The sequence below is a fragment of the Leopardus geoffroyi genome, chromosome B1, assembly GCF_018350155.1.
Source record: "Leopardus geoffroyi isolate Oge1 chromosome B1, O.geoffroyi_Oge1_pat1.0, whole genome shotgun sequence".
Classification (NCBI taxonomy): Eukaryota; Metazoa; Chordata; class Mammalia; order Carnivora; family Felidae; genus Leopardus; species Leopardus geoffroyi.
Genome location: NC_059327.1, coordinates 8,454,082 through 8,473,099, shown reverse-complemented (window position 1 = coordinate 8,473,099; position 19,018 = coordinate 8,454,082). Strand labels below are relative to the sequence as shown.

The 19,018-nt window shown below is 43.8% G+C and overlaps 1 protein-coding gene across 1 annotated transcript in view; it reads right to left on the bottom strand.

The window, feature by feature from the left end:
- Positions 1-578: 578 nt before the first annotated feature.
- Positions 579-19,018, bottom strand: part of NEIL3 (nei like DNA glycosylase 3) — a 51,913-nt gene continuing 33,473 nt past the window's right edge. Inside the window, exons 7-10 of the mRNA XM_045452381.1 lie at positions 12,241-12,398; positions 9,902-10,322; positions 2,499-2,673; positions 579-1,060 (exon numbers count right to left, since the gene is read on the bottom strand). Of these exons, the coding sequence (XP_045308337.1) occupies positions 878-1,060; positions 2,499-2,673; positions 9,902-10,322; positions 12,241-12,398 (937 nt within the window). The 3' untranslated portion in view covers positions 579-877. The remainder of the gene's footprint in view (positions 1,061-2,498; positions 2,674-9,901; positions 10,323-12,240; positions 12,399-19,018) is intronic.

The following is a 19,018-nucleotide window of genomic DNA, read 5'->3' as shown; positions in this document are numbered from 1 at the left end:
GCAGAAATAACCTAACATTGAAGTTTTCTTTAACTATATAGTTACGTGCACTAAATTTGGGGGGATAAAATAAAGGAGAGAAGCTAAAATGAGAAATAAAAAAATAAAAGCACAGTATTAAGCTTTATAAATGGGCTTATTTTTAAAAATTAATTTCAGATATTAAAATCAATCAGAAACATTTAAATCAACTTCTCTTTTAAAGATATACAGACTACTTCTTCTGTTCTTAAATGTTACTTTTATATTCTGAATCTCCATAAGTTTCCATGAAAATGCATTAAGCTATCCAAGTATTTGGCTTATCTCTAATGTCTAAGAGGAACTTGATGCTATTGAAAAGAATACAAAAATATTCTTTTCCAGAGGTGATCTCATCTTAAATTTCATTTACGAAAACAAGAAGTACCTTTAATCATATGCTATGAAGAGTGGCAATCCCTGAGAAAATGACTCATTGCAGACAAAATAATTAGCTATTTCACTGGACTACATAATCCTCTCAAAAAAAAAACAAAAACAAAAACAAAAACAAAAACCAATCAATGCTTCCCCAAAGAAGTTACAAGAGGCCAAGAGCACACTAAAAATTCTTTATTGTCATTATTAAATGCATTATATAAACATGATAAGTGGAATATACTATACATTCGATGGAACACATATAGCCTTTATCAGGGTAAAAAAAAAAAAAAATACATAGCCAAGAATGGAAAGCAGCATACATTAAAAAAAAAAGTGAACAGCTCTCATATATTACTGTCACTATACAATGTGCCAGGATGTTCTACAACCTTTCTATTAAACAAAAGGGAACTAAACATTATGTATGGTTTAAAGGAGTTAAATGCCAGATATTCCGCAGAAGGAGAAAATATTAGCATCCTGGAATCATCTTTATTCCTGGTCCATTTTCTGCCCACTGGAAAAAATTGCACTGTTTTGCCTTCCCAAGAGGACACACGAAAAAATTCTTTCCGTTATTGGGTCCAATCTTCAACACCGTTCTCATGATAGCGCGTCTGCCATGGTTGCAGAATGGGAAGGACAGATCCGCCCACTACAGGGTTAAAACAGAAGGATTGGGAAGTTTGGATGCAGGTTAGAAACACGTACAGCCTAAGCCTGGGTGCATCTGGTTAGCGCATCCCGTGTTCCCTGCCACTGTTAATCTGACATTGGAAAATAGACAGAAGTCTTTAGTGCTTGCCCTTGAAAAAAGCTTACATCCTGTACGAAGCATCTCTCCTGCAAATTTGCTTGAATCACACAAAAAACTGCCAAAATGCTCAGCTTCTCTTTGTCTACAGACATGTTTACAGGGGTTCTCTTGCTTTACTGAAAATAATTGAGAACGATCAGCATCTTGCTGTTAAGCCATCACCAGTGCTTCTGCTATGTTAAACCGATTAAGATAAAAGATTTGTTATGATTTTAATACTCAACTTCCTTCCTTCATCTCTTAGGAATAAAAAGAATCCAATACAGAATTACATGGATGAATTTAGGCAGATTCCATTGTATTACTCTTATAAACGTTGGCCTCAAGGGAACTATAAAGCAGGCTGTAATACTATTAATTTTCTACCTAATATTTTTTCCATTATGTCTACGAAAGCTCCTTGAGGGAATGTTGTCAGTTCAGTAGGATGCAGTCACTGCTCATGCAGGGGTTCAGACCCAGTCATTATCCAGTTTTCCTTGGAAAATTCCGTAGGAAGGTACCACACTGAAGACAGAGGTTTTCAAGCTCAGTAAGCCCAATCAGAAAATTTTTGCTCCAGCACTGAGACAGATCAGTATTTGCTGTTATGCACCAGATGTAGCAGTTGGTTGGAGAAATATGTATTTAAACATTGAAACCACAGTCAGCATAGTGAGAAACTCACATTCTGAGAAACACAGAAGGTGAGTCGGAGGAAGACGGACTCCAGACTCTAGGGTCCTGTCCTGTCTTCACTTCCAGGGACACGCTCCCAGAACGGCAAGGGGGGAGGAATCGCCCTACATCTAAATTGTTATTGTGCAAGCTTGTGTGATAGGATTCACTACGTTTACTGTAAATCCAAGGTTTGTCTGTGATTTTTCCCCGTGTACTTCTCCCCAGGGCATACACCAAAGGTTCTGTGGAAGGGAGGAAAAACACGTTTGTGTCCTGAATTATTCGCCACCTGCGTAAATCACTCAGTCCCTTTCTACCTTTATAAACCAAGGACCACACATCTGCACCTGTGGTTACACACGGGCTACACCAGAATCATCTAACGGCTATTATTTGATTAGTTTTTCAGTTTCTGATGAAGCTCCTTGAGTTTTATGTTCTTCAACACTCAGGCTTTAGACTGAATGTCAGTGTGGCTCTTTAAAATTTAAAGGTGAACAAATTAAATAAATAAAACTTAAAGGTGAAAGCGGAAAACAAGATCGCTACTCATTACATCTTAATAATGGAAGCATGTGATGACAGTACAGCGAGCTTGAAAAAATCTTACACGTACTTGGAAAAATCCGCACTGCGCTTGTCTAGGTAGAGGACAAGCGTAAAACTGCCTGCCCTTGTTTTCGCCATCCTTCTGCACAACTCGTAGAACACACAGGCGCTTGTGTTTACCGCAGCGAGGACTGCCAGCATTTAATGCACAGGTACCATCTGTCATGTTAATTCCAAGTTCACTGTAACGACAGGTTACAAAGTTACTACAGCCCAACAGCGCTAAAGGGATAATCCCCACCGCCTTCCCCTGCATTAGAATTCTGCTTGTACAGGGGGTACCAGGCTGCCTCTGTCGGTTAAGTGTCAGACTTCGGCTCAGGTCATGATCTCATGGTCTGTGGGTTCGAGCCCCACATGGGGCTCTGTGTTGTCATGACAGCTCAGAGCTTGGAGCCTGTTTCAGAATCTGTGTCTTCTTCTCTCTGTGCCCCTCCCGGGCTCACGCTCTCTTTCTCTCTCTCTCTCTCTCAAAAAATAAACATTAAAAAAAAAAAAAAAAAAAGAATTCTGCTTGTACAAAGACGAGGTGCCAAAAAGGGGACCAGGGTCAATGGCAGGTCATTCCACACACTGCTACCACATCTGTTTAATTCCTGTTTTTTCTCAGGTAATCCTAACTTACCTCCAAAGCCACCTGTGCACCCAAAGCATGCAATTAAAATTTCTGAAGTACGAAAACAGCTGAAATGTGTACCCAGCACACCTACTTTCCTTAGTGTTCATTTGTGATAGCTGGTTCTTCCCTTACTCAGTAGTATAGGGTGGCCACTTTCATTTCCTCTAAAATATTCTCAAGTTCAGTAGCTCCCCAGCCCCCAAAGTAACTAGAATGACAGTCTTCTCTAATTATTTCCTCATCGGTAGCAAGCTCTCGTGGATGGCTGTGACAAGGCCAAAAAGATCACTCTTTCTATCGTCCATTTTAAAGACAATTTTCTACGCTTTTCTTTGATCAAGGCTACTATAATAGTTGCAGTCATATTTCAGCAAGGCCTGGGCTGCCTGGCAGAGAAGAAATGTGTATTTTGTCAAGCCAGTAGGGAAGCTTTATTCTCCCCCACAATTAGGATCAACTGTATCTGGAGGTTATTCCTGCATACAGGGGACGAAGGTCAGAAGCCGGACTTCTACTGGTATCGTAGAAGCAAATTTTCTCTTAGAAAAAGAGCTTCATGGGTATTTTAACCTTTTTATATTCTGCATATTTTTATAATGCCCTTATGAGAGTTAGTCTCTTTAATAAACCAGTTGAAGAGAAACAGAGCTCACATTAATTGAAGAAGTCCTTTTTTTTTTTTAATTTTTTATTTTTTTAACATTTATTTATTTTTGAGACAGAGAGAGACAGAGCATGAACAGGGGAGGGGCAGAGAGACAGGGAAACACAGAATCGGAAGCAGGCTCCAGGCTCCGAGCCATCAGCCCAGAGCCCGACGCGGGGCTCGAACTCACGGACCGCGAGATCGTGACCTGGCTGAAGTCGGACGCTTAACCGACTGCGCCACCCAGGCGCCCCTAAAACTTTTTAATGATAAAAAAAAATTCATCCTTTCTTATTTTTTTGGTTAAAATATCATCCTTAAATAATCTTTAGAAATACTTAAAAATTATAAATAGTTCTCGTTTCTTGCTTCCCAAACTACATACTTTATTTTTATTTTTTTTTAATTTTTTGAGTTCATTTATTTATTTTGAGAGAGAGAAAGAGACAGCAAGCACAGGCAGGGGAGGGGCCCAGAGAGGGAGAGACAGAATGTCAAGCAGGACCTGCACTGTCAGCTCAGAGCCTGACGCGGGGCTCGAACTCACGAACCACAAGGTCATGACCTGGGCTGAGGCAGAGTCGGAGGCTTAACCGACTGAGCCACCCAGGCGCCCCCTAAAGTACATTCTTCATATACGTGTTCCAGTAATGATGCTTCAAGGCCTATGTAAGTGAAATGTTCAGAGTTTGAGGTATTTTTTCTTTCCATTTTCATTGAGACACAGCTGACATAGAAGAGATATTTTATTTGTGATGAAACTGGTTTAAACTCTTCTATAAAACAGATGCTTAAGTAAATTGCTTTAAACTGACTCAAATATTCTGAGGGTAGTCTCTGAAGCTGTTCATGCAGTAGGCATTGCTAAGGAAATCATTACTGTTAAGTGTTTTGCCAGCAACTGTTTTGTTTGTACGTCCGTCGGGGTGGAGGACAGTTGCTTCTACTTTAGAATCCTAGGTATTAACATCCAGAAAGAGCAAAGCTGGAAGGCAACAGGATCTTCTTTTCCAGACTCCCTCCATTTTTCCGATGCCCCTTCCAAAAGAGGGTATGTTAAAATTTTAACTTCAAGAGAAGCTAAATATCTAGGTGGTTGCAGAGAAGTCAAGAAACATCAAAAACGTGGGGCCGCCTGGGTGGCTCAGGCGGTTAAGCGTCTGACTTTGGCTCAGGTCGTGATCTCACTACTCATGAGTTCAAGCCCCGAGTCGGGCTCTGCGCTGACAGCTCAGAGCCTGGGGCCTGCTTGGAATTCTGTCTCCGTCTCTCTCTCTGCCCCTCTCCCAGTCACGCTCAGTCTCTCTCTGCCTCTCAAAAATAAATACATTAAAAAAATTAAAAAAAAAAAAAAAAGAAAGAAATACTGAAACCAAAGCAAGTAGATCATCAATGTACTTTTAAAGAAACTGTTAAGGGGTGCCTGGGTGGCGCAGTCGGTTAAGCATCCGACTTCAGCCAGGTCACGATCTCGCGGTCCGTGAGTTCGAGCCCCGCGTCAGGCTCTGGGCTGATGGCTCGGAGCCTGGAGCCTGTTTCCGATTCTGTGTCTCCCTCTCTCTCTGCCCCTCCCCCGTTCATGCTCTGTCTCTCTCTGTCCCAAAAATAAATAAAACGTTGAAAAAAAAGAAAAAAAAAAGAAACTGTTAAGAGAAAGAAAAAAAAGGTAAAGAATATTGATACGAGTGAAGTAATGCTTTCTTATAAAAAAAAAATACACACTTGCAAACAGTTTTCTACATTATTATGGAAATGGCTGTCTTAGATAACAATTAGTTGAACACTTCCAAGCCATCTGCTTCGACCTAGAAATCTCCAGAGTTCCATATAGCCAAGAGAGGTTTAAACTCTCTTTCCTAGTAAAGCTTTCCTGGGGAGGGGCAAAGTGGAAGGGTGGAAGGTAGGATTCAGTTGGGGATCAAAGGCTCCAGGGGTCCCCTCTGGCTCATTTCTTTCATTCCATTTTCTTCCTTGGTATAAAGCTAAAGAAAACAACAGCCATAAGCTCTCTTATCGCTGGCACTCAGAGTATGGGCTGCTGACTGGAAGCATCGGCATCACCTGGGAGAGCCTGAGAAACACAGAATTAGGGGAGCCTGGGGGGCTCAGTCTGTGAAGCGTCCGACTCTTGGTTTCAGCTCAGGTCATGAACTCACAGTTCGTGGGATCGAGCCCCTTGTCAGGCTCAGCACTGGCAGTGTGGCAGAGTCTGGTTGTGATTCTCTCTCTCTCTCTCTCTCTCTCTGCTCCTCCCCCCTTCTTTCTCTCTCTCAAAATAAATAAATAAACTTAAAAAAGAAAAAGTAAAAGAAATACAGAATTATCCACCCTGCTCCAGATCGCCTGAATTAGAATCTGCATGTTAACAAGATTCCCAGGTGATTCATATGCACATTGAGTCGCGAAGCTGAGTGAACGTAACCAAGATATTGATGCCACCTGTGATCGCATCAACTCTAAATATGCACAGCTAATCTTAATTTTATGATAGAAAACATTATCCAGGATAATTAAATGTTCTGACGAATCAAAGACTTCCTGGTTCCTCTTTGTTTCCATCATCATTTAAGAACTTTGTAAACTGTAGCAGAACATTTTCTTAGGTAAACTTAGCATAAGAATAGTTTAACTTATTTTATAATTAGGACCATCACTTTGAACATTAATAGACTATAAATGGTCTGTTAATGGATCGGGGTTGACAAATGTTTTCAGATAGCACATATTTTCGGCCTGTGGGTCTTAACAGTCTCCGTTGCGACTACTCAATTCCGTCTGATATTGTAGCATGAAAAGCGGCCATGGAAACTATGGAAACCAATGGGAATGGAATGTGTTCCAATAAAACTTTATTTATAAAAACAGATGGGAGGCTGGATTTGGCTCTGCCAACCGTAGTTTCCTAAAGTAAAAGTCATTTGAACTGAGCAGCGCTTGATGCATAATAGGTTTTCAATAAACATTTGTTAATGAATAAATAACACTGAACACAGATCAGATAAAAACTCTTCTCGAGAGAATACATCACCACGCACAACTGTGTAATTTTAGAATGGATAGGTTTTCAATGCTCAATTCATCATGGCTTAACTAATTTTACAGATAGGGTGATTCTTTATAATAAAACCAGTGTCTACATTTTTTTTTGAACCCTTCAGTCTCACTGAATGTAGATTTTGTAGCTCAGTGGCATTTCAAGAATGAAAACAAACACAGGGAGGTAAAATGACTCATCCTAGCTGGCCCCAGGTGGTTCTCTTGGGGATCGAATACCCTGAAGGTTACAGGAAGCATGAATAAGGGGTATTTCCCTGGTGTTAGAGGTGGCACTGCCAACCTTGATGTAGCAGACGTGAGAAAATGGTAGTGATTTTGCCAGTTTTATTTCCTCACCCAAGCAAACCTCTGCACCAGCTCAGGAGAAACCTTCACCCAAACAAACCCATGGATTCTCTGAATATGTACCACTGTGTTTTGCTCTGTATTTACACTAATTGGATCAAAGACTTTAAACTGTTTCTAGCAGGTACTCTGAACTGCTAAAAAACTGGTTCGACCATCTAATTCATAATCCGGTCACTGGATAAAACTCCGGTATATCCAAAGACCAATCCGAAAATATGCCTCGTCAACAGAGCATGTATCATGTAGTGATGGGATCAGTAATTAAGAGAACAAAAGGCGAATTAATTACCATATAATTATTAAAGAAAAAAAATAAACTGCCTATAAATTCTCTGAGTGGACCACCTGTTTTCACGTATTATGTTGTGAGCTTCTGCTGGGCATCTTGTCCACAAGATGAACACTGAAGCTGCCAGACAAGGAGAAAAATGAAATAAATGACAGTAATTTGCAATTTATTCCTTGTAAAGTAGCTGGGTGCAGAAGGGCTGCTGGGTGAATGTATTTCATCACTTGACATTTATTCTGCTCGTTGATCTTGATTGATTTTAGAGTCTCAGTCCTGGGGTTCTTATATTCAACACATACATAGGCTGCGGCGTTTCTAAGTAATGTTATGCACTGTGATTAATCATATGACCCTATTACTAATGGCTTATGAAGAAATCATTTAAATTTAAGGTTGCAGTAATGTTTTTTTAAATCCCTAATTCATTAGTTAAATTGTCTAAGATTTTCTACAAAGCACTAAGGAAACAAAAATATGCCAAGATATTTCATCTGAGTACAAAGAATGCCACAACACTAAAACGATCACATCTACATCTTTGCTCTTAAGCTACAGAAAAGACTTAACAAATGACTTTCTTACAGGATTGTCTCCCAACTCAGATGCTCCAGATCCTACCTCCTTCGTGACCTCTGATTAGGGTTCATTAGATGTTAATTGGGATTAAAATGTAAAGTTAGTCCTGATCCAGTCATTTAAATGCTTGGCCTCCATAGCTTAATTCAAACATCTGTCATTTCTCAGTATTATGGACACACGTTAAAACAGATATTATAAATGACTGTGAATGAGATTTTTTGAGAGACGGTCAAGGAGAAATCATCAAGACTAACCGATGGCAAATTTAGTGTTGGGACAGCAAACTGGAGACAAAATCATGTACTGACCACACACCGCCTCGGATATCTGTTAGCAAGTAAGCTCGAACGAAGGGTTCCCAGAGCCTGGTCCGGGCCTGCCCATCAAGTGGCCCCTGGTGGTGTGGCCCAAGGGAAGAACCTTCCCCTCAGCCAGGACACAGCCCATCGGTGGAGAAGCCAGTAACGCAAATCCCGCCTGCGATCGCATGAAATCCCACGCACACCAACTCTCCCTCTGCCTCTCTCCCACTGGCAAGACAACACCCATGGGAAGGAAACGCTCCAACTTCGCTTTATTTAAAAACGCAGGATGTACGGCACCTGCTTTCTAAAGGAAAAAGGAAAACACAGCTTGAAAAAGAAAACTGTGGAGACATGTCTCTCTCTGATGGAGGCCCAAGAGCAGGTGGCCAGAGTAGAGAAGCCCCAGATAAAGACCTACACGAGAGAGGGTGGACAGGTAGTTCTTGGTGCTGCCGTAATCACAGAAGGGGGACATCGTTTAGTAAAATTTCTCTATCTCCAGCGACAGCCATCGGGAGGCTGCTTCTAGATGGGAAGGTCACAGTCTCAAAACATACCTGGTCTGCCTGTATGCACGAATGTGCAATGACAACTCTTCAAGTTCAGCTACAACTGTGGCACACACGCTCTCTGGGCCTTCGTGGCTGAAACACACACCATCCCACACAGCTGGAATACAGCCACCTTCTTCGGCAGCAATGCTGCTGAAAATATCTCCTCTCTCTCTCTTTAGAAGACACATACTAAACTCTCATGACTAACAGTCTCCCTTTCGGAAGAACTATCTTTCTTTGGAAGGAAATATAAAAAAAAATGCAGGGGCACCTGGGTGGCTCAGTTGGTTAAGTTTCTGACTTCGGCTCAGGTCATGATCTCACAGCGTGTGAGTTCTAGCCCTGCTTTGGGCTCTGTGCTGACAGCTCAGAGCCTGGAGCCTGCTTCGGATTCTGTGTCCCCCTCTCTCTCTGCCCCCCACTTCGCATTCTGTCTCTCTCTCAAACATTAAAAATTTTTTTTAAAATAATGCTAACAGTGGTAATTGCTATCGGGTGATATTTTTCTTTATACTTTCCAGTATTTTCCAAATTTTCTGTATTGAGCACGTACATGATTACAGTCAGAATAAAGTAACTTTGGGGGTGCCTGGGTGGTGAGTTGGTTAAGAGCCAGACCCTTGATTTTGGCTGAGGTAGTGATTTCGTGGTTTTGTGAGTTTGAGCCCCACGTCGGGCTCTGCGCTGACAACTAGGAGCCTACTTGAGATTCTCTCCCTCTCTCTGCCCCTCCCCAACTCATGCTCTCTCTCTCAAAATGAATAAACTTAAAAAAAAAAAAAAAGAATAAAATAACTTTTTACAGATAGATGTAGAAGATTCTGTTTTTCATTCTCTTCCCTTCCCTAACATCATAAGCTAGAGAAAACATGGGAAGGAGATGGCTACAGTCATCTTTCCGGGTTTGATTCACCTTACCAAAATCAATGCAGCTTCCTTAGCAGGGGCCGACTCTTCTGCCTTCTCAAAACTTCATGCAAATACCTTCAAGATCAAGGTTAGAGGTATCATACCTGTTAGAAACTCCAGGGCTACCGCTTTTGAGGTCTGGTGATGAGGAGTGGGTTGTTTTTAACTTTTTATAGGCTGGACTAAATAATTTGGACTGAGAACAGGCCGTAGGTGATCCGTTTACTCTGTTAGATGGTTGAGTTCTATGGTTTGCTCTCTCCTTGGAGGGGTACAGTGGATCCCTAAAACACATGTCAGTCGGAGTAGAGTTTTGAAATTCTCTATCTAGTATCCCACTTTGGCTTGTTTTTCCTTCCAAAGCACTGGATTTATTGCTGAAATCAGTCAAGACAAGGGTTGTAGTTCCAAATACTGTTCTCCTGTTGACCTTCACCTCTGTACTTGGTTTTCCAAAACTATTACAAGGATACTTCACTAAGCTGTCAAAGGCAATAGAATTGTCTTCATTGTTGATTACTGAATCTGGAAGGAGAGAGAAGTGATACTTCAGAGTTCCTAGAAATGTGATAATATATTGACTATTTGAAACATCTTTAAAAAAAAAAATTTTTTTTTACATTTATTTATTTTTGAGAAACAGAGTGAGACAAAGTGTGAGTGGGGGAGGGGCAGAGAGAGAAGGAGACACAGAATCCCAAGCAGGCTCCAGGCTCCGAGCTGTCAGCGCAGAGCCGGATGTGGGGCTCAAACCCACAAATCGCAAGATCATGACCTGAGCCGAAGTCGGACGCTCAACCGACTGAGCCACCCAGGTGCCCCGAAACATCTTTTTATATCGTTAAAACTTTTAGTTCACTTGTGATGGTGAATGCATAGAACTATCAACACAGTTAGTTTGGACAATTCAGGATTAACTGTCTTCTCGTTAGGAGATAAAGTATCATAGAAAGGGCAGTATTTCACCAACTCCTAGCAGCGCAGAGGTGGCTTTAACGGAGATTTATATTTGCTTGTTATTATTTTTTACCATTTAAAAGTCATTCAGCTACCAGTTTTGTTCCTATTAGGCAACACAATAAAGCAGTGGTAATTAAGGGATGGTATATAGATGAGCAGTTAGAGGCCTGTCTCTGGATTATCAGGAATGTCTCTGTGAATGACACATAATGGGAAAGGCTTACTGAAATTAAACAAAGATGAATTACAAAGACTTGACATTAATTAAAAACGTTTCTTTTTTAAAAATATAATTTATTGTCAAATTGGCTAACATACAGCGTGCTCTTAGTTTTGGGGACAGATTTCCGTGGTTCATCACTTACATACAACACCCAGTGCTGATCCCAACAAGGGCCCTCCTCAGTGCCCATCCCCCATTTTCCCCTTTCTGTGAATGGCACATAATGGGAAAGCCTTATTAAAATTGGACAAAGATGAATTACAAAGACTTGACACTAATTAAAAATGCTTCAACAAAGCATCCTAGCATTGTGGAATCCATACTATGTTCTAAATTGTAGTCTTTGGTACTCAGAAAAATAACAAGAAAATAGCTAATGGGATGCAGAGAGGCGTTTCAGGATGTTGGAATGAATGAGGAGGCCTCAGACTGTGGTCTTCTGAGGGCTCTGTGCTGAAAGATACTGAACGGGGGGGGGGGGGGGGGGGGGGGGGGGAGTGGATAGAAAGAGGAGGCGTGGTCCCTTCCAGCAACGCTGTGCAAGGGGTGGGGCCCACCCTTCTGGCCCAGAGAACAAAACACCCTGTGACAGCGACCGCAATGTGGGGTCCGTAAGTCAAGAATGAACTTTCTCATCTCTAATTGAAGGGAGAGAGAACACTTTGAGAACACAATAGAAACTGCATCAATGAGCTGGTTCCTAATCACGGGTTCGCTCTGAGGTTTTACATTCTCTGAACGCATGAAATTGTGAGCTGTAAAAAGAGTTATTTTGAAGGATTTCAATGAAATCAGTACAATTGTCTGGGTAAAGATTTTAATAACAAGGGGTAGGAAGGATAAAGAAGAGAAAAAATTCAGCATTTTTCTGTTCCACCTGCAAAGATATTCTTACAGAAATCCTCCCTTTCAGTTTATGAAGTGCTTGGACTGAATAACAAACTCAAAAGTTGCTGAAATCTGCATAAAACAAAGCTTTATTGAATAATTCATTAGAAATAGTAGAGAACAGATGTGATCATCTCAGTTTTTTGAGATACAAAGGCACATACTCTTTTAGCACAAGCATGTTTTCACTCCTCGTTTAAGAAAAAAAAAAGGACTGAACAGAATATTAGCATGGTTTACATGCAAAGCCTGGCAATTCCTTTAAACCTTGCAGAAAGAAAGCATTTTACTTAGGAAATATCAAGATGGAACAAGATATATAGCTTTGTATAATTAGCCGCCTTTGAACTCAAAATCAAAATTCAGTCTTACCGATAGGTCTTGAAGTCAGGCAAGCATCACAAGCCTTCGAAGACGGCCTGTTTATGAGCGTGCAGACCACACACGTCCACTGCTCTTCGGATTTCCGAGCCACATGGTCCCCTCTGCTGGATGGCCAGGTGACCGTAGTGTTTCTCCTTGGCAGCGTGCTACCAGAGAATTTTGTAACGTTAACCATTACCACTCTTCCGGTTGCCTTGTTCCTATACATTCAGGGTATTTTAGAAACTCCTACAGAAACATTAACATCCAAATGTGTACAAGCCCTAACTATCTCAGAATAAAATGTTTCCGCTTGCGTCCCGCTGACTGCTATTAAAGACAGAAATAACAAATAAATGTTTTTGTTTACAGTCAGAGCTGTGGTTTTGTTTTTTTAAAACCCTCTAAGAACATTTGACATAACCACTAGGAAGCATTTCTCAAATAACGTTTTAAGTAAGTGGCGCTCTTCCCAAAGCCAACCTAAGATCTCTCTGTTCAACCCAATTGGCAGGTGGGGATGAAGCAAAGACTTGGGCGGAAATTAGAACGTGGAAAGCAGAACGAGACACATTTTACACTTCCTTCACGTCCAGGCCTCTCCAGAATTTCTCAACATTATCCACTAAGCACTACACCAAATAGCTGATCTGTAACGAAGAAAAAGATCCCCAGCCTTGGCGTACTTTCCTTCGGGCAAATCTGTTTCATGTTAGATATCTAATAAGATCAGTAAGAAAACAGTAAAACCAACCCTGATTTTTGGACACAAAAGTGAATCATGATTTTCCAACTGGAGTTCCTGACTGGTTATTTGTCGTTACACAAAATGCCTTTAAAAGCTCTGATAAAGTCCTACTCTTAAACACATCGTGCCGGGACGCCTGGGGGGCTCAGTGGGTTGAGCGTCCATCCGACTTGCCCTCAGGTCAGGATCTCATGGTTCACGACCTCGGGCCCCACATCGCGCTCTCTGCTGTCAGCTCAGAGCCCGCTTCGGATCCTCTGTCCCCCTCCGTCTCTCCCCCTCTCCCGCTCACTCTCTTTCTCAGTCTCTTGCTTTCTAAATACATAAATGAATAAATACACTTACAAAACAACAGCACCCCATTCTGTAGAGCATGTCACATGGGTAAGCACCATGGCAGCATCACAGGTCCCTTTATTCCTGACATTAATACAGAAAAAGCTCTTTTGGTAAAAGCCACGGTGCCTTACATCTCACAACACGAGTTCTTTGACTCCCAGACGTACCTGGTCTCCTGTAACATTTTGCTCCTTACATATAATTACGCCAGTTGTTGAATTCACCCTTGTCTGGTGAAATAACAAACAACATAAGCAAATCTGGAAATCAGACACATGTCACTGTGGCCCTTTGATGTTTACTGACTTTTTTCTTATTCCTATGGAATACCAGACCTTCCACAGAATTTGCTTGACCTAAGTCCTGCCCTCCTCCCAACTTACTCCGAAAGGCAGCAAGATGTATTTATTCATAATTAAATAAGCACGATTTAAGTAATCCTCAGATTTTCAACAAGCTCCAATTTTTCACCTCTCTTATCTTCTAGCCTATAGATTTCACTAACCATAAGCATATATTCACTGTGACCTACATACGGCAGCTTTGGAAGCATTTTTCCCCTTACTGCTCCACTGTTAATCACACCGAGAAATTCTTTCCAATCCCCACTTGGATGTGCAACAGGAATTTCCAATTTCATGTAGTAGTGGACTGCGGAACGGTGTCCTGAAGGCATCGCATCACAATGCCAGAAACTGTAAAGGTGAATTTACAAAGAGGACCTTTGCAGATGTCCTCTTGACATGGGGGAGATTACCCTGGATTATCTGGGTGGTCCCTTACTCCAAACACAAGAGTCCTTGGAAGAGAGAGGCAGAGGGAATTTGATGCCCATGCAACAGAAGGCGATGTGACCAGAGAGGCAGAGACTGGAGTGACGCAAACCACAAGCGAAGGAAGCCGGGCAACCACCGGAGGCTGGAAAAGGCAGTGGGTTCTCCTCCAGCGCCTCTGGAGGGAACACAGCCCTGCCCACACCTTTGGCCCCAGTGAAACTGCTGTTGAACTTCTGGCATCCACAACTGTGCGAGAATACATTTCAGTTGCTTTAAACTATCAGGTTTGTGGTAGTTTGTTATGGCAACCACAGGAAGCTAGTGCAAATAAAACGCATGATCACTTCCCCAGCCCCAACACACACACACACACACACACACACACACACACACACACACACAGACCCCTTTGCAACTGCCAGTCTGTCTCATCTCAGTAAACGCCATCACTGTGCACTCCACCGGTCAGGCCAAACACCCACAAGAAGTCATTCCTAACACTTCTTACCCTCACATCCCACATCCAGTGCACCAGCAAATCATGTAGGCTCTGCTCCAGGGGCAGACGTACCCTGAAGCTCAAGAAGCTTCCGCAGCTCAGTGTGTTCTCCTCTAGGGACCGGAGTGGGGACCGGCAACAACGCAAGCAGGAGCCCCAGCCGCCTGCCGGGGGCCGACAGCACCCTCGGCGGTGTCCGCCCCGGGATTCTTGGTAGGCAAGGCCCGTGCCCCGCCAGCACTATCCCGCACCTGCCCGGTGCCAGGGACCACGTGCCCTGGTGGCGTCGGGAGCCGCTGCACCGTCTCGACTTTCAGGAGAAGGACCTGAGATAGCCCGCCCATCCTTCGCTCAAGGGCCAGGGTGACCCAGGCTGCGAGGCCATTCACCACGCGCACCACCCTGCCACCAGCCCAGGACCAGCCTGGAAGAGGTGAGACGTCAGAGGCAGCCGAGGGAGAGCCGAGGGCTGGCTGTCTCCTCCAAGGTCCTCGGGCCACCAGCATCGGCATCATGTGGGAACTTGTCCGACACCCAGACTCTCAGGCCAGGCCCTCCCCGGGCCTTTGACTTCGGGGCCGAGGCCCGGCCATCTGTGCGGACGGCCCTCCACAAAACTGTGGTGCACACAGACGTTTTAGGAACCGTCGCTCCGAGGGCCTCCCCCCAGACAGCAACTGGCGCTTGAGCAAAACGGTACAGGGCAAGCGAGAGATGCGCCACCACTGACAGCCGATTGTGAAGCCAAAGGACGATCTGCTCGTCTATCGATAAGGAAAAAATACGATGCTGTTGATGGTGAAACTACAAGGCAAGAAGTAGGCAAGGAGCCAAAACACGGAAGAAGGTAATCACCCAGCCGCGGCAGGTGGCTGAGAGAGTCTTATGTCTGCGGTGTTTAAAAACTAAAATTTGTTATCTATTTCTTATTCTAAATATTCACAGTAGGAGCAAACTTAGCATTCATACTTTTCAATATATTTTTTTTTCATAAAGAAGTCCCCTAAATTGTTTAAGTTTCAGTCCTTAACCCTACCTGAACTTCTAAATATAGCCTAAGGGGCGCCTGGGTGGCTCAGTCAGTTAAGCGTCTGACTTTGGCTCAGGTCGTAGTCCCACAGTTCATGGGTTCGAGCCCCACATCAGGCTCTGTGCTGACAGCTCGGAGCCCGGAGCCTGCTTCGGATTCTGTGTCTCCCTCTCTCTGCCCCTCCCCCAATTGCACTGTCTCTCTCTCTCTCTCAAAATAAATAAAAATGAAACCATTAAAAAAAATAAAACAAAAAGAGCCCAAACTGAACCATTTTTTACCACTCCCCCCCACCCCAGCCAAGCTGCCATCATTTACCACTGGCACTAGTGAGGGCACCCAGATGTCATTCCTTCACCCTGGTCACACCACAGTCCCTTTTCCACACAGTGGCCGCACGATCCTCGTAAAACACAAGTCAGTTTACGTCATCCGTCTGCTCAAAACCTTCCAGTGGCTTCCGGGCTAACTCAAAGTCAGTGGACCCCACGCTGCCCACGGTGATCACTTGACATATGAATCGGTTACTTCTCTCCTGTTCCACACCTCCGATGGCATCCTAGCATACTCAGAATAAAACCACAACTTCTTCTCATGGCTGGGCGGGCCCTGCGCAGTGGAGCAGCCCTGCGCCCACATTCACGCTGCTCCGCTCAGTCATGCCTGCCTTCTTTCTCTCCGTGACACCAGAGACTTCTTCATGCTTCTCCAGTCGCCTTCTCCCCCGCCCCTGATCTTTACAAGACATCAGACCTTCTCAAAAGTCTCCTCAGGGACTTCATCCACCCAACCTATTGAAAATGAGCTTCCCTGTCACCATGTGTCCCCTCACTGAGGCTGACGCTTCTTCCGAGCACTGCGTGTCATTATCTGACATCTTACACATACATGGACATAGAGCCTTTTCTTAAGAAGATCTCCTCCCACTGCAATATAGAGTTCCACAGATATGCCACAAAGAGAGGTTTAACGAACGAATTTTGTCCTACGTTATCTACTGAATTTGCTTTCTGGAAGATCGCCATTTCTTGCTTGTCATCCCTCAAGCCCCACCTGCTCTAACGGCCTGGATGTCCCTCTCTAAATCACCTCCCAGGGCTCTTCCAAAGCGCTCTTTGTCTTCTTCTCATCAGCAAAGTGAAGGCAACCTCAAGGCTTTCTCCGGGACTTTCCCTGCTTCTCTTAGGACATACTCTCAGTGACTGCAAACACTAGCGGGTACAACTATGATCTCAGTCTCTGACCCTCCCCTGTTCATGCTCTGTCTCTGTCTCAAAAATAAATAAAACATTAAAAAAAAAAATTAAAAAAAAAAAGGGGGCGCCTGGGTGGCTCAGTCGGTTGAGCATCTGACTTCGGCTCAGGTCATGATCTCGCGGTCCGTGAGTTCAAGCCCCGCGTCGGGCTCTGTGCTGACAGCTCAGAGCCTGGAGCCTGTTTCAGATTCTGTGTCTCCCTCTCTCTGACCCTCCCCCGTTCATGCTCTCTCTCTGTCTCAAAAATAAATAAAACATTAAAAAAAAAAAAATTAAAAAAAAAAAAACAAAAAAAAAACCTATGATCTCAGGTTATCAGGTAATGGGGAGGGGCTGTGTTCTCAGAAACCAAAGACTTAAGATACAGGTGGAGGATGAGGGTGTCGCCAAGGAAATCTTTGCACTTCTCAATGGAAACTACGTACAAGTATGGGAAACAACTCATTTTGCTTTGTCGAAACAAAACAGACTATTTTTTCAAAGGTAGAAATGTACACATTAATTAAAAAAGAAAGTTAGGCAAAATAAAGCACCATTTAAAGAACGTTTGAATAAAAAGAACACCCAGGGGCACCTGGGTGGCTCAGTCAGTTGCACGTCTGACTTCGGCTCAGGTCGTGATCTCACAGCTTGTGGGTTTGAGTCCCAAGTCTGGTTCTGTGCTGACAGCTCAGAGCCTGAAGCCTGCTTCAGATTCTGTCTCTCTCTCTGTCTACCCCTCCCCTGCTCACACACCCTCTCTCTCTCTCTCTCGAAAAATAAACACTGAATAAAAAGAACATCCATGCTGCTGCCCAACTGCTATTTCAATGGAACCAACTGCTACTCCATTCTAATCGGGCCCCTTCCTCACGGGGCACTGGTACTTCCCGGGGTGACTCCAGTCTCACCGGGACCCTCCCTCATGGGGCACGGGGCCTTCCTGGGAGCCCTCCAGAACATGCTTCTTCTGCTGAAAGGAATTTACTATCATGAGTCTTGAGAGAAGAGGCTTAAGCAGGAAGCACCTTAGATCTGCCTTTATTCTTTCCACCTGTTCTGTCTGTGGAGTGCCCACCCAAGGGTGCCTCGGTGGGTTCCGGTTCCCGAGACTGGAGCTTTTACACCTTTTTACCAATCCCATGAATTACACCAATGTTCATTTTGGATACAAGACCCACAGATTCCCATGCTAGTGTAAGATAATTTGAGTTGGGTTTCTTCCCTTGTACTCAGAAGAATCCCTTTTAAATTATGTTTTTAAACATGACAATTGTGTGAACAAACTCGCTTCCCAAAACAAGGCTATCCTATCAAGACTAACCCGTTAGAGATCTTCCTCATTCATGTCTCCTAAGTGCCTTGTGATTGCTCCGTTTCCCCTCAGACATCTCTGCCAGCTCAGACCTGCCTTAAGAATTGGAGTGTAGTGGCATCTGGGTGGCTCAGTTGGTTAAGTGTCTGACTTCGGCTCAGGTCATGATCTCGTGGTCGCTGAGTTCGAGCCCCTTGTCGGACTCTGTGCTGACGGCTCGGAGCCTGGAGCCTGCTTCGGATTCTGTGTCTCCCTCTCTCTCTGCCCTTCCCCTCCCCCCTCACACTCTCTCTCAAAAATAAATAAACATTAGAAAAAAAAAAAAAGAACTGGCTTGTGAACATCAGTAACTTCTCATTAACTAGCAACCAATTCTCAATACTTTCCAAATTAGATGGTTTTCAGAGACCTGAACGTGTCTCCTGGTAGGAACAAACCCCCCCCCCCACCGGCAGCTCTCCACATGCATGTTCCTGCCTCATGTCTTGGAGGAATTCCTTCCACAGATCTCAAAGGTCACCTTCTTCACCTTTCCTTGCCCTCCCCAACGTGGAAGAACGACCCCACTGCTATTGGTACAAAAGTGCCCTCTGCACCACGTCCATTCCAAACCCGGGGGGGGGGGGGTAATGATCTACTTCCTCATTCACTCCCCACCTTAGACTCTGACGGGCTAAATTTTAACTGTTTTTTTATGTTTATTAATTTTGAGAAAGAGAGAAAGAGCATGCACACACGTGTGAGCAGGGAGGGGCAGAGACAGAGGGAAAGAGAGAATCCCAAGCAGACACGGAGCAGACCCTGACACAGGGCTTGCTCCCACGAACCGGGAAATCGTGACACTG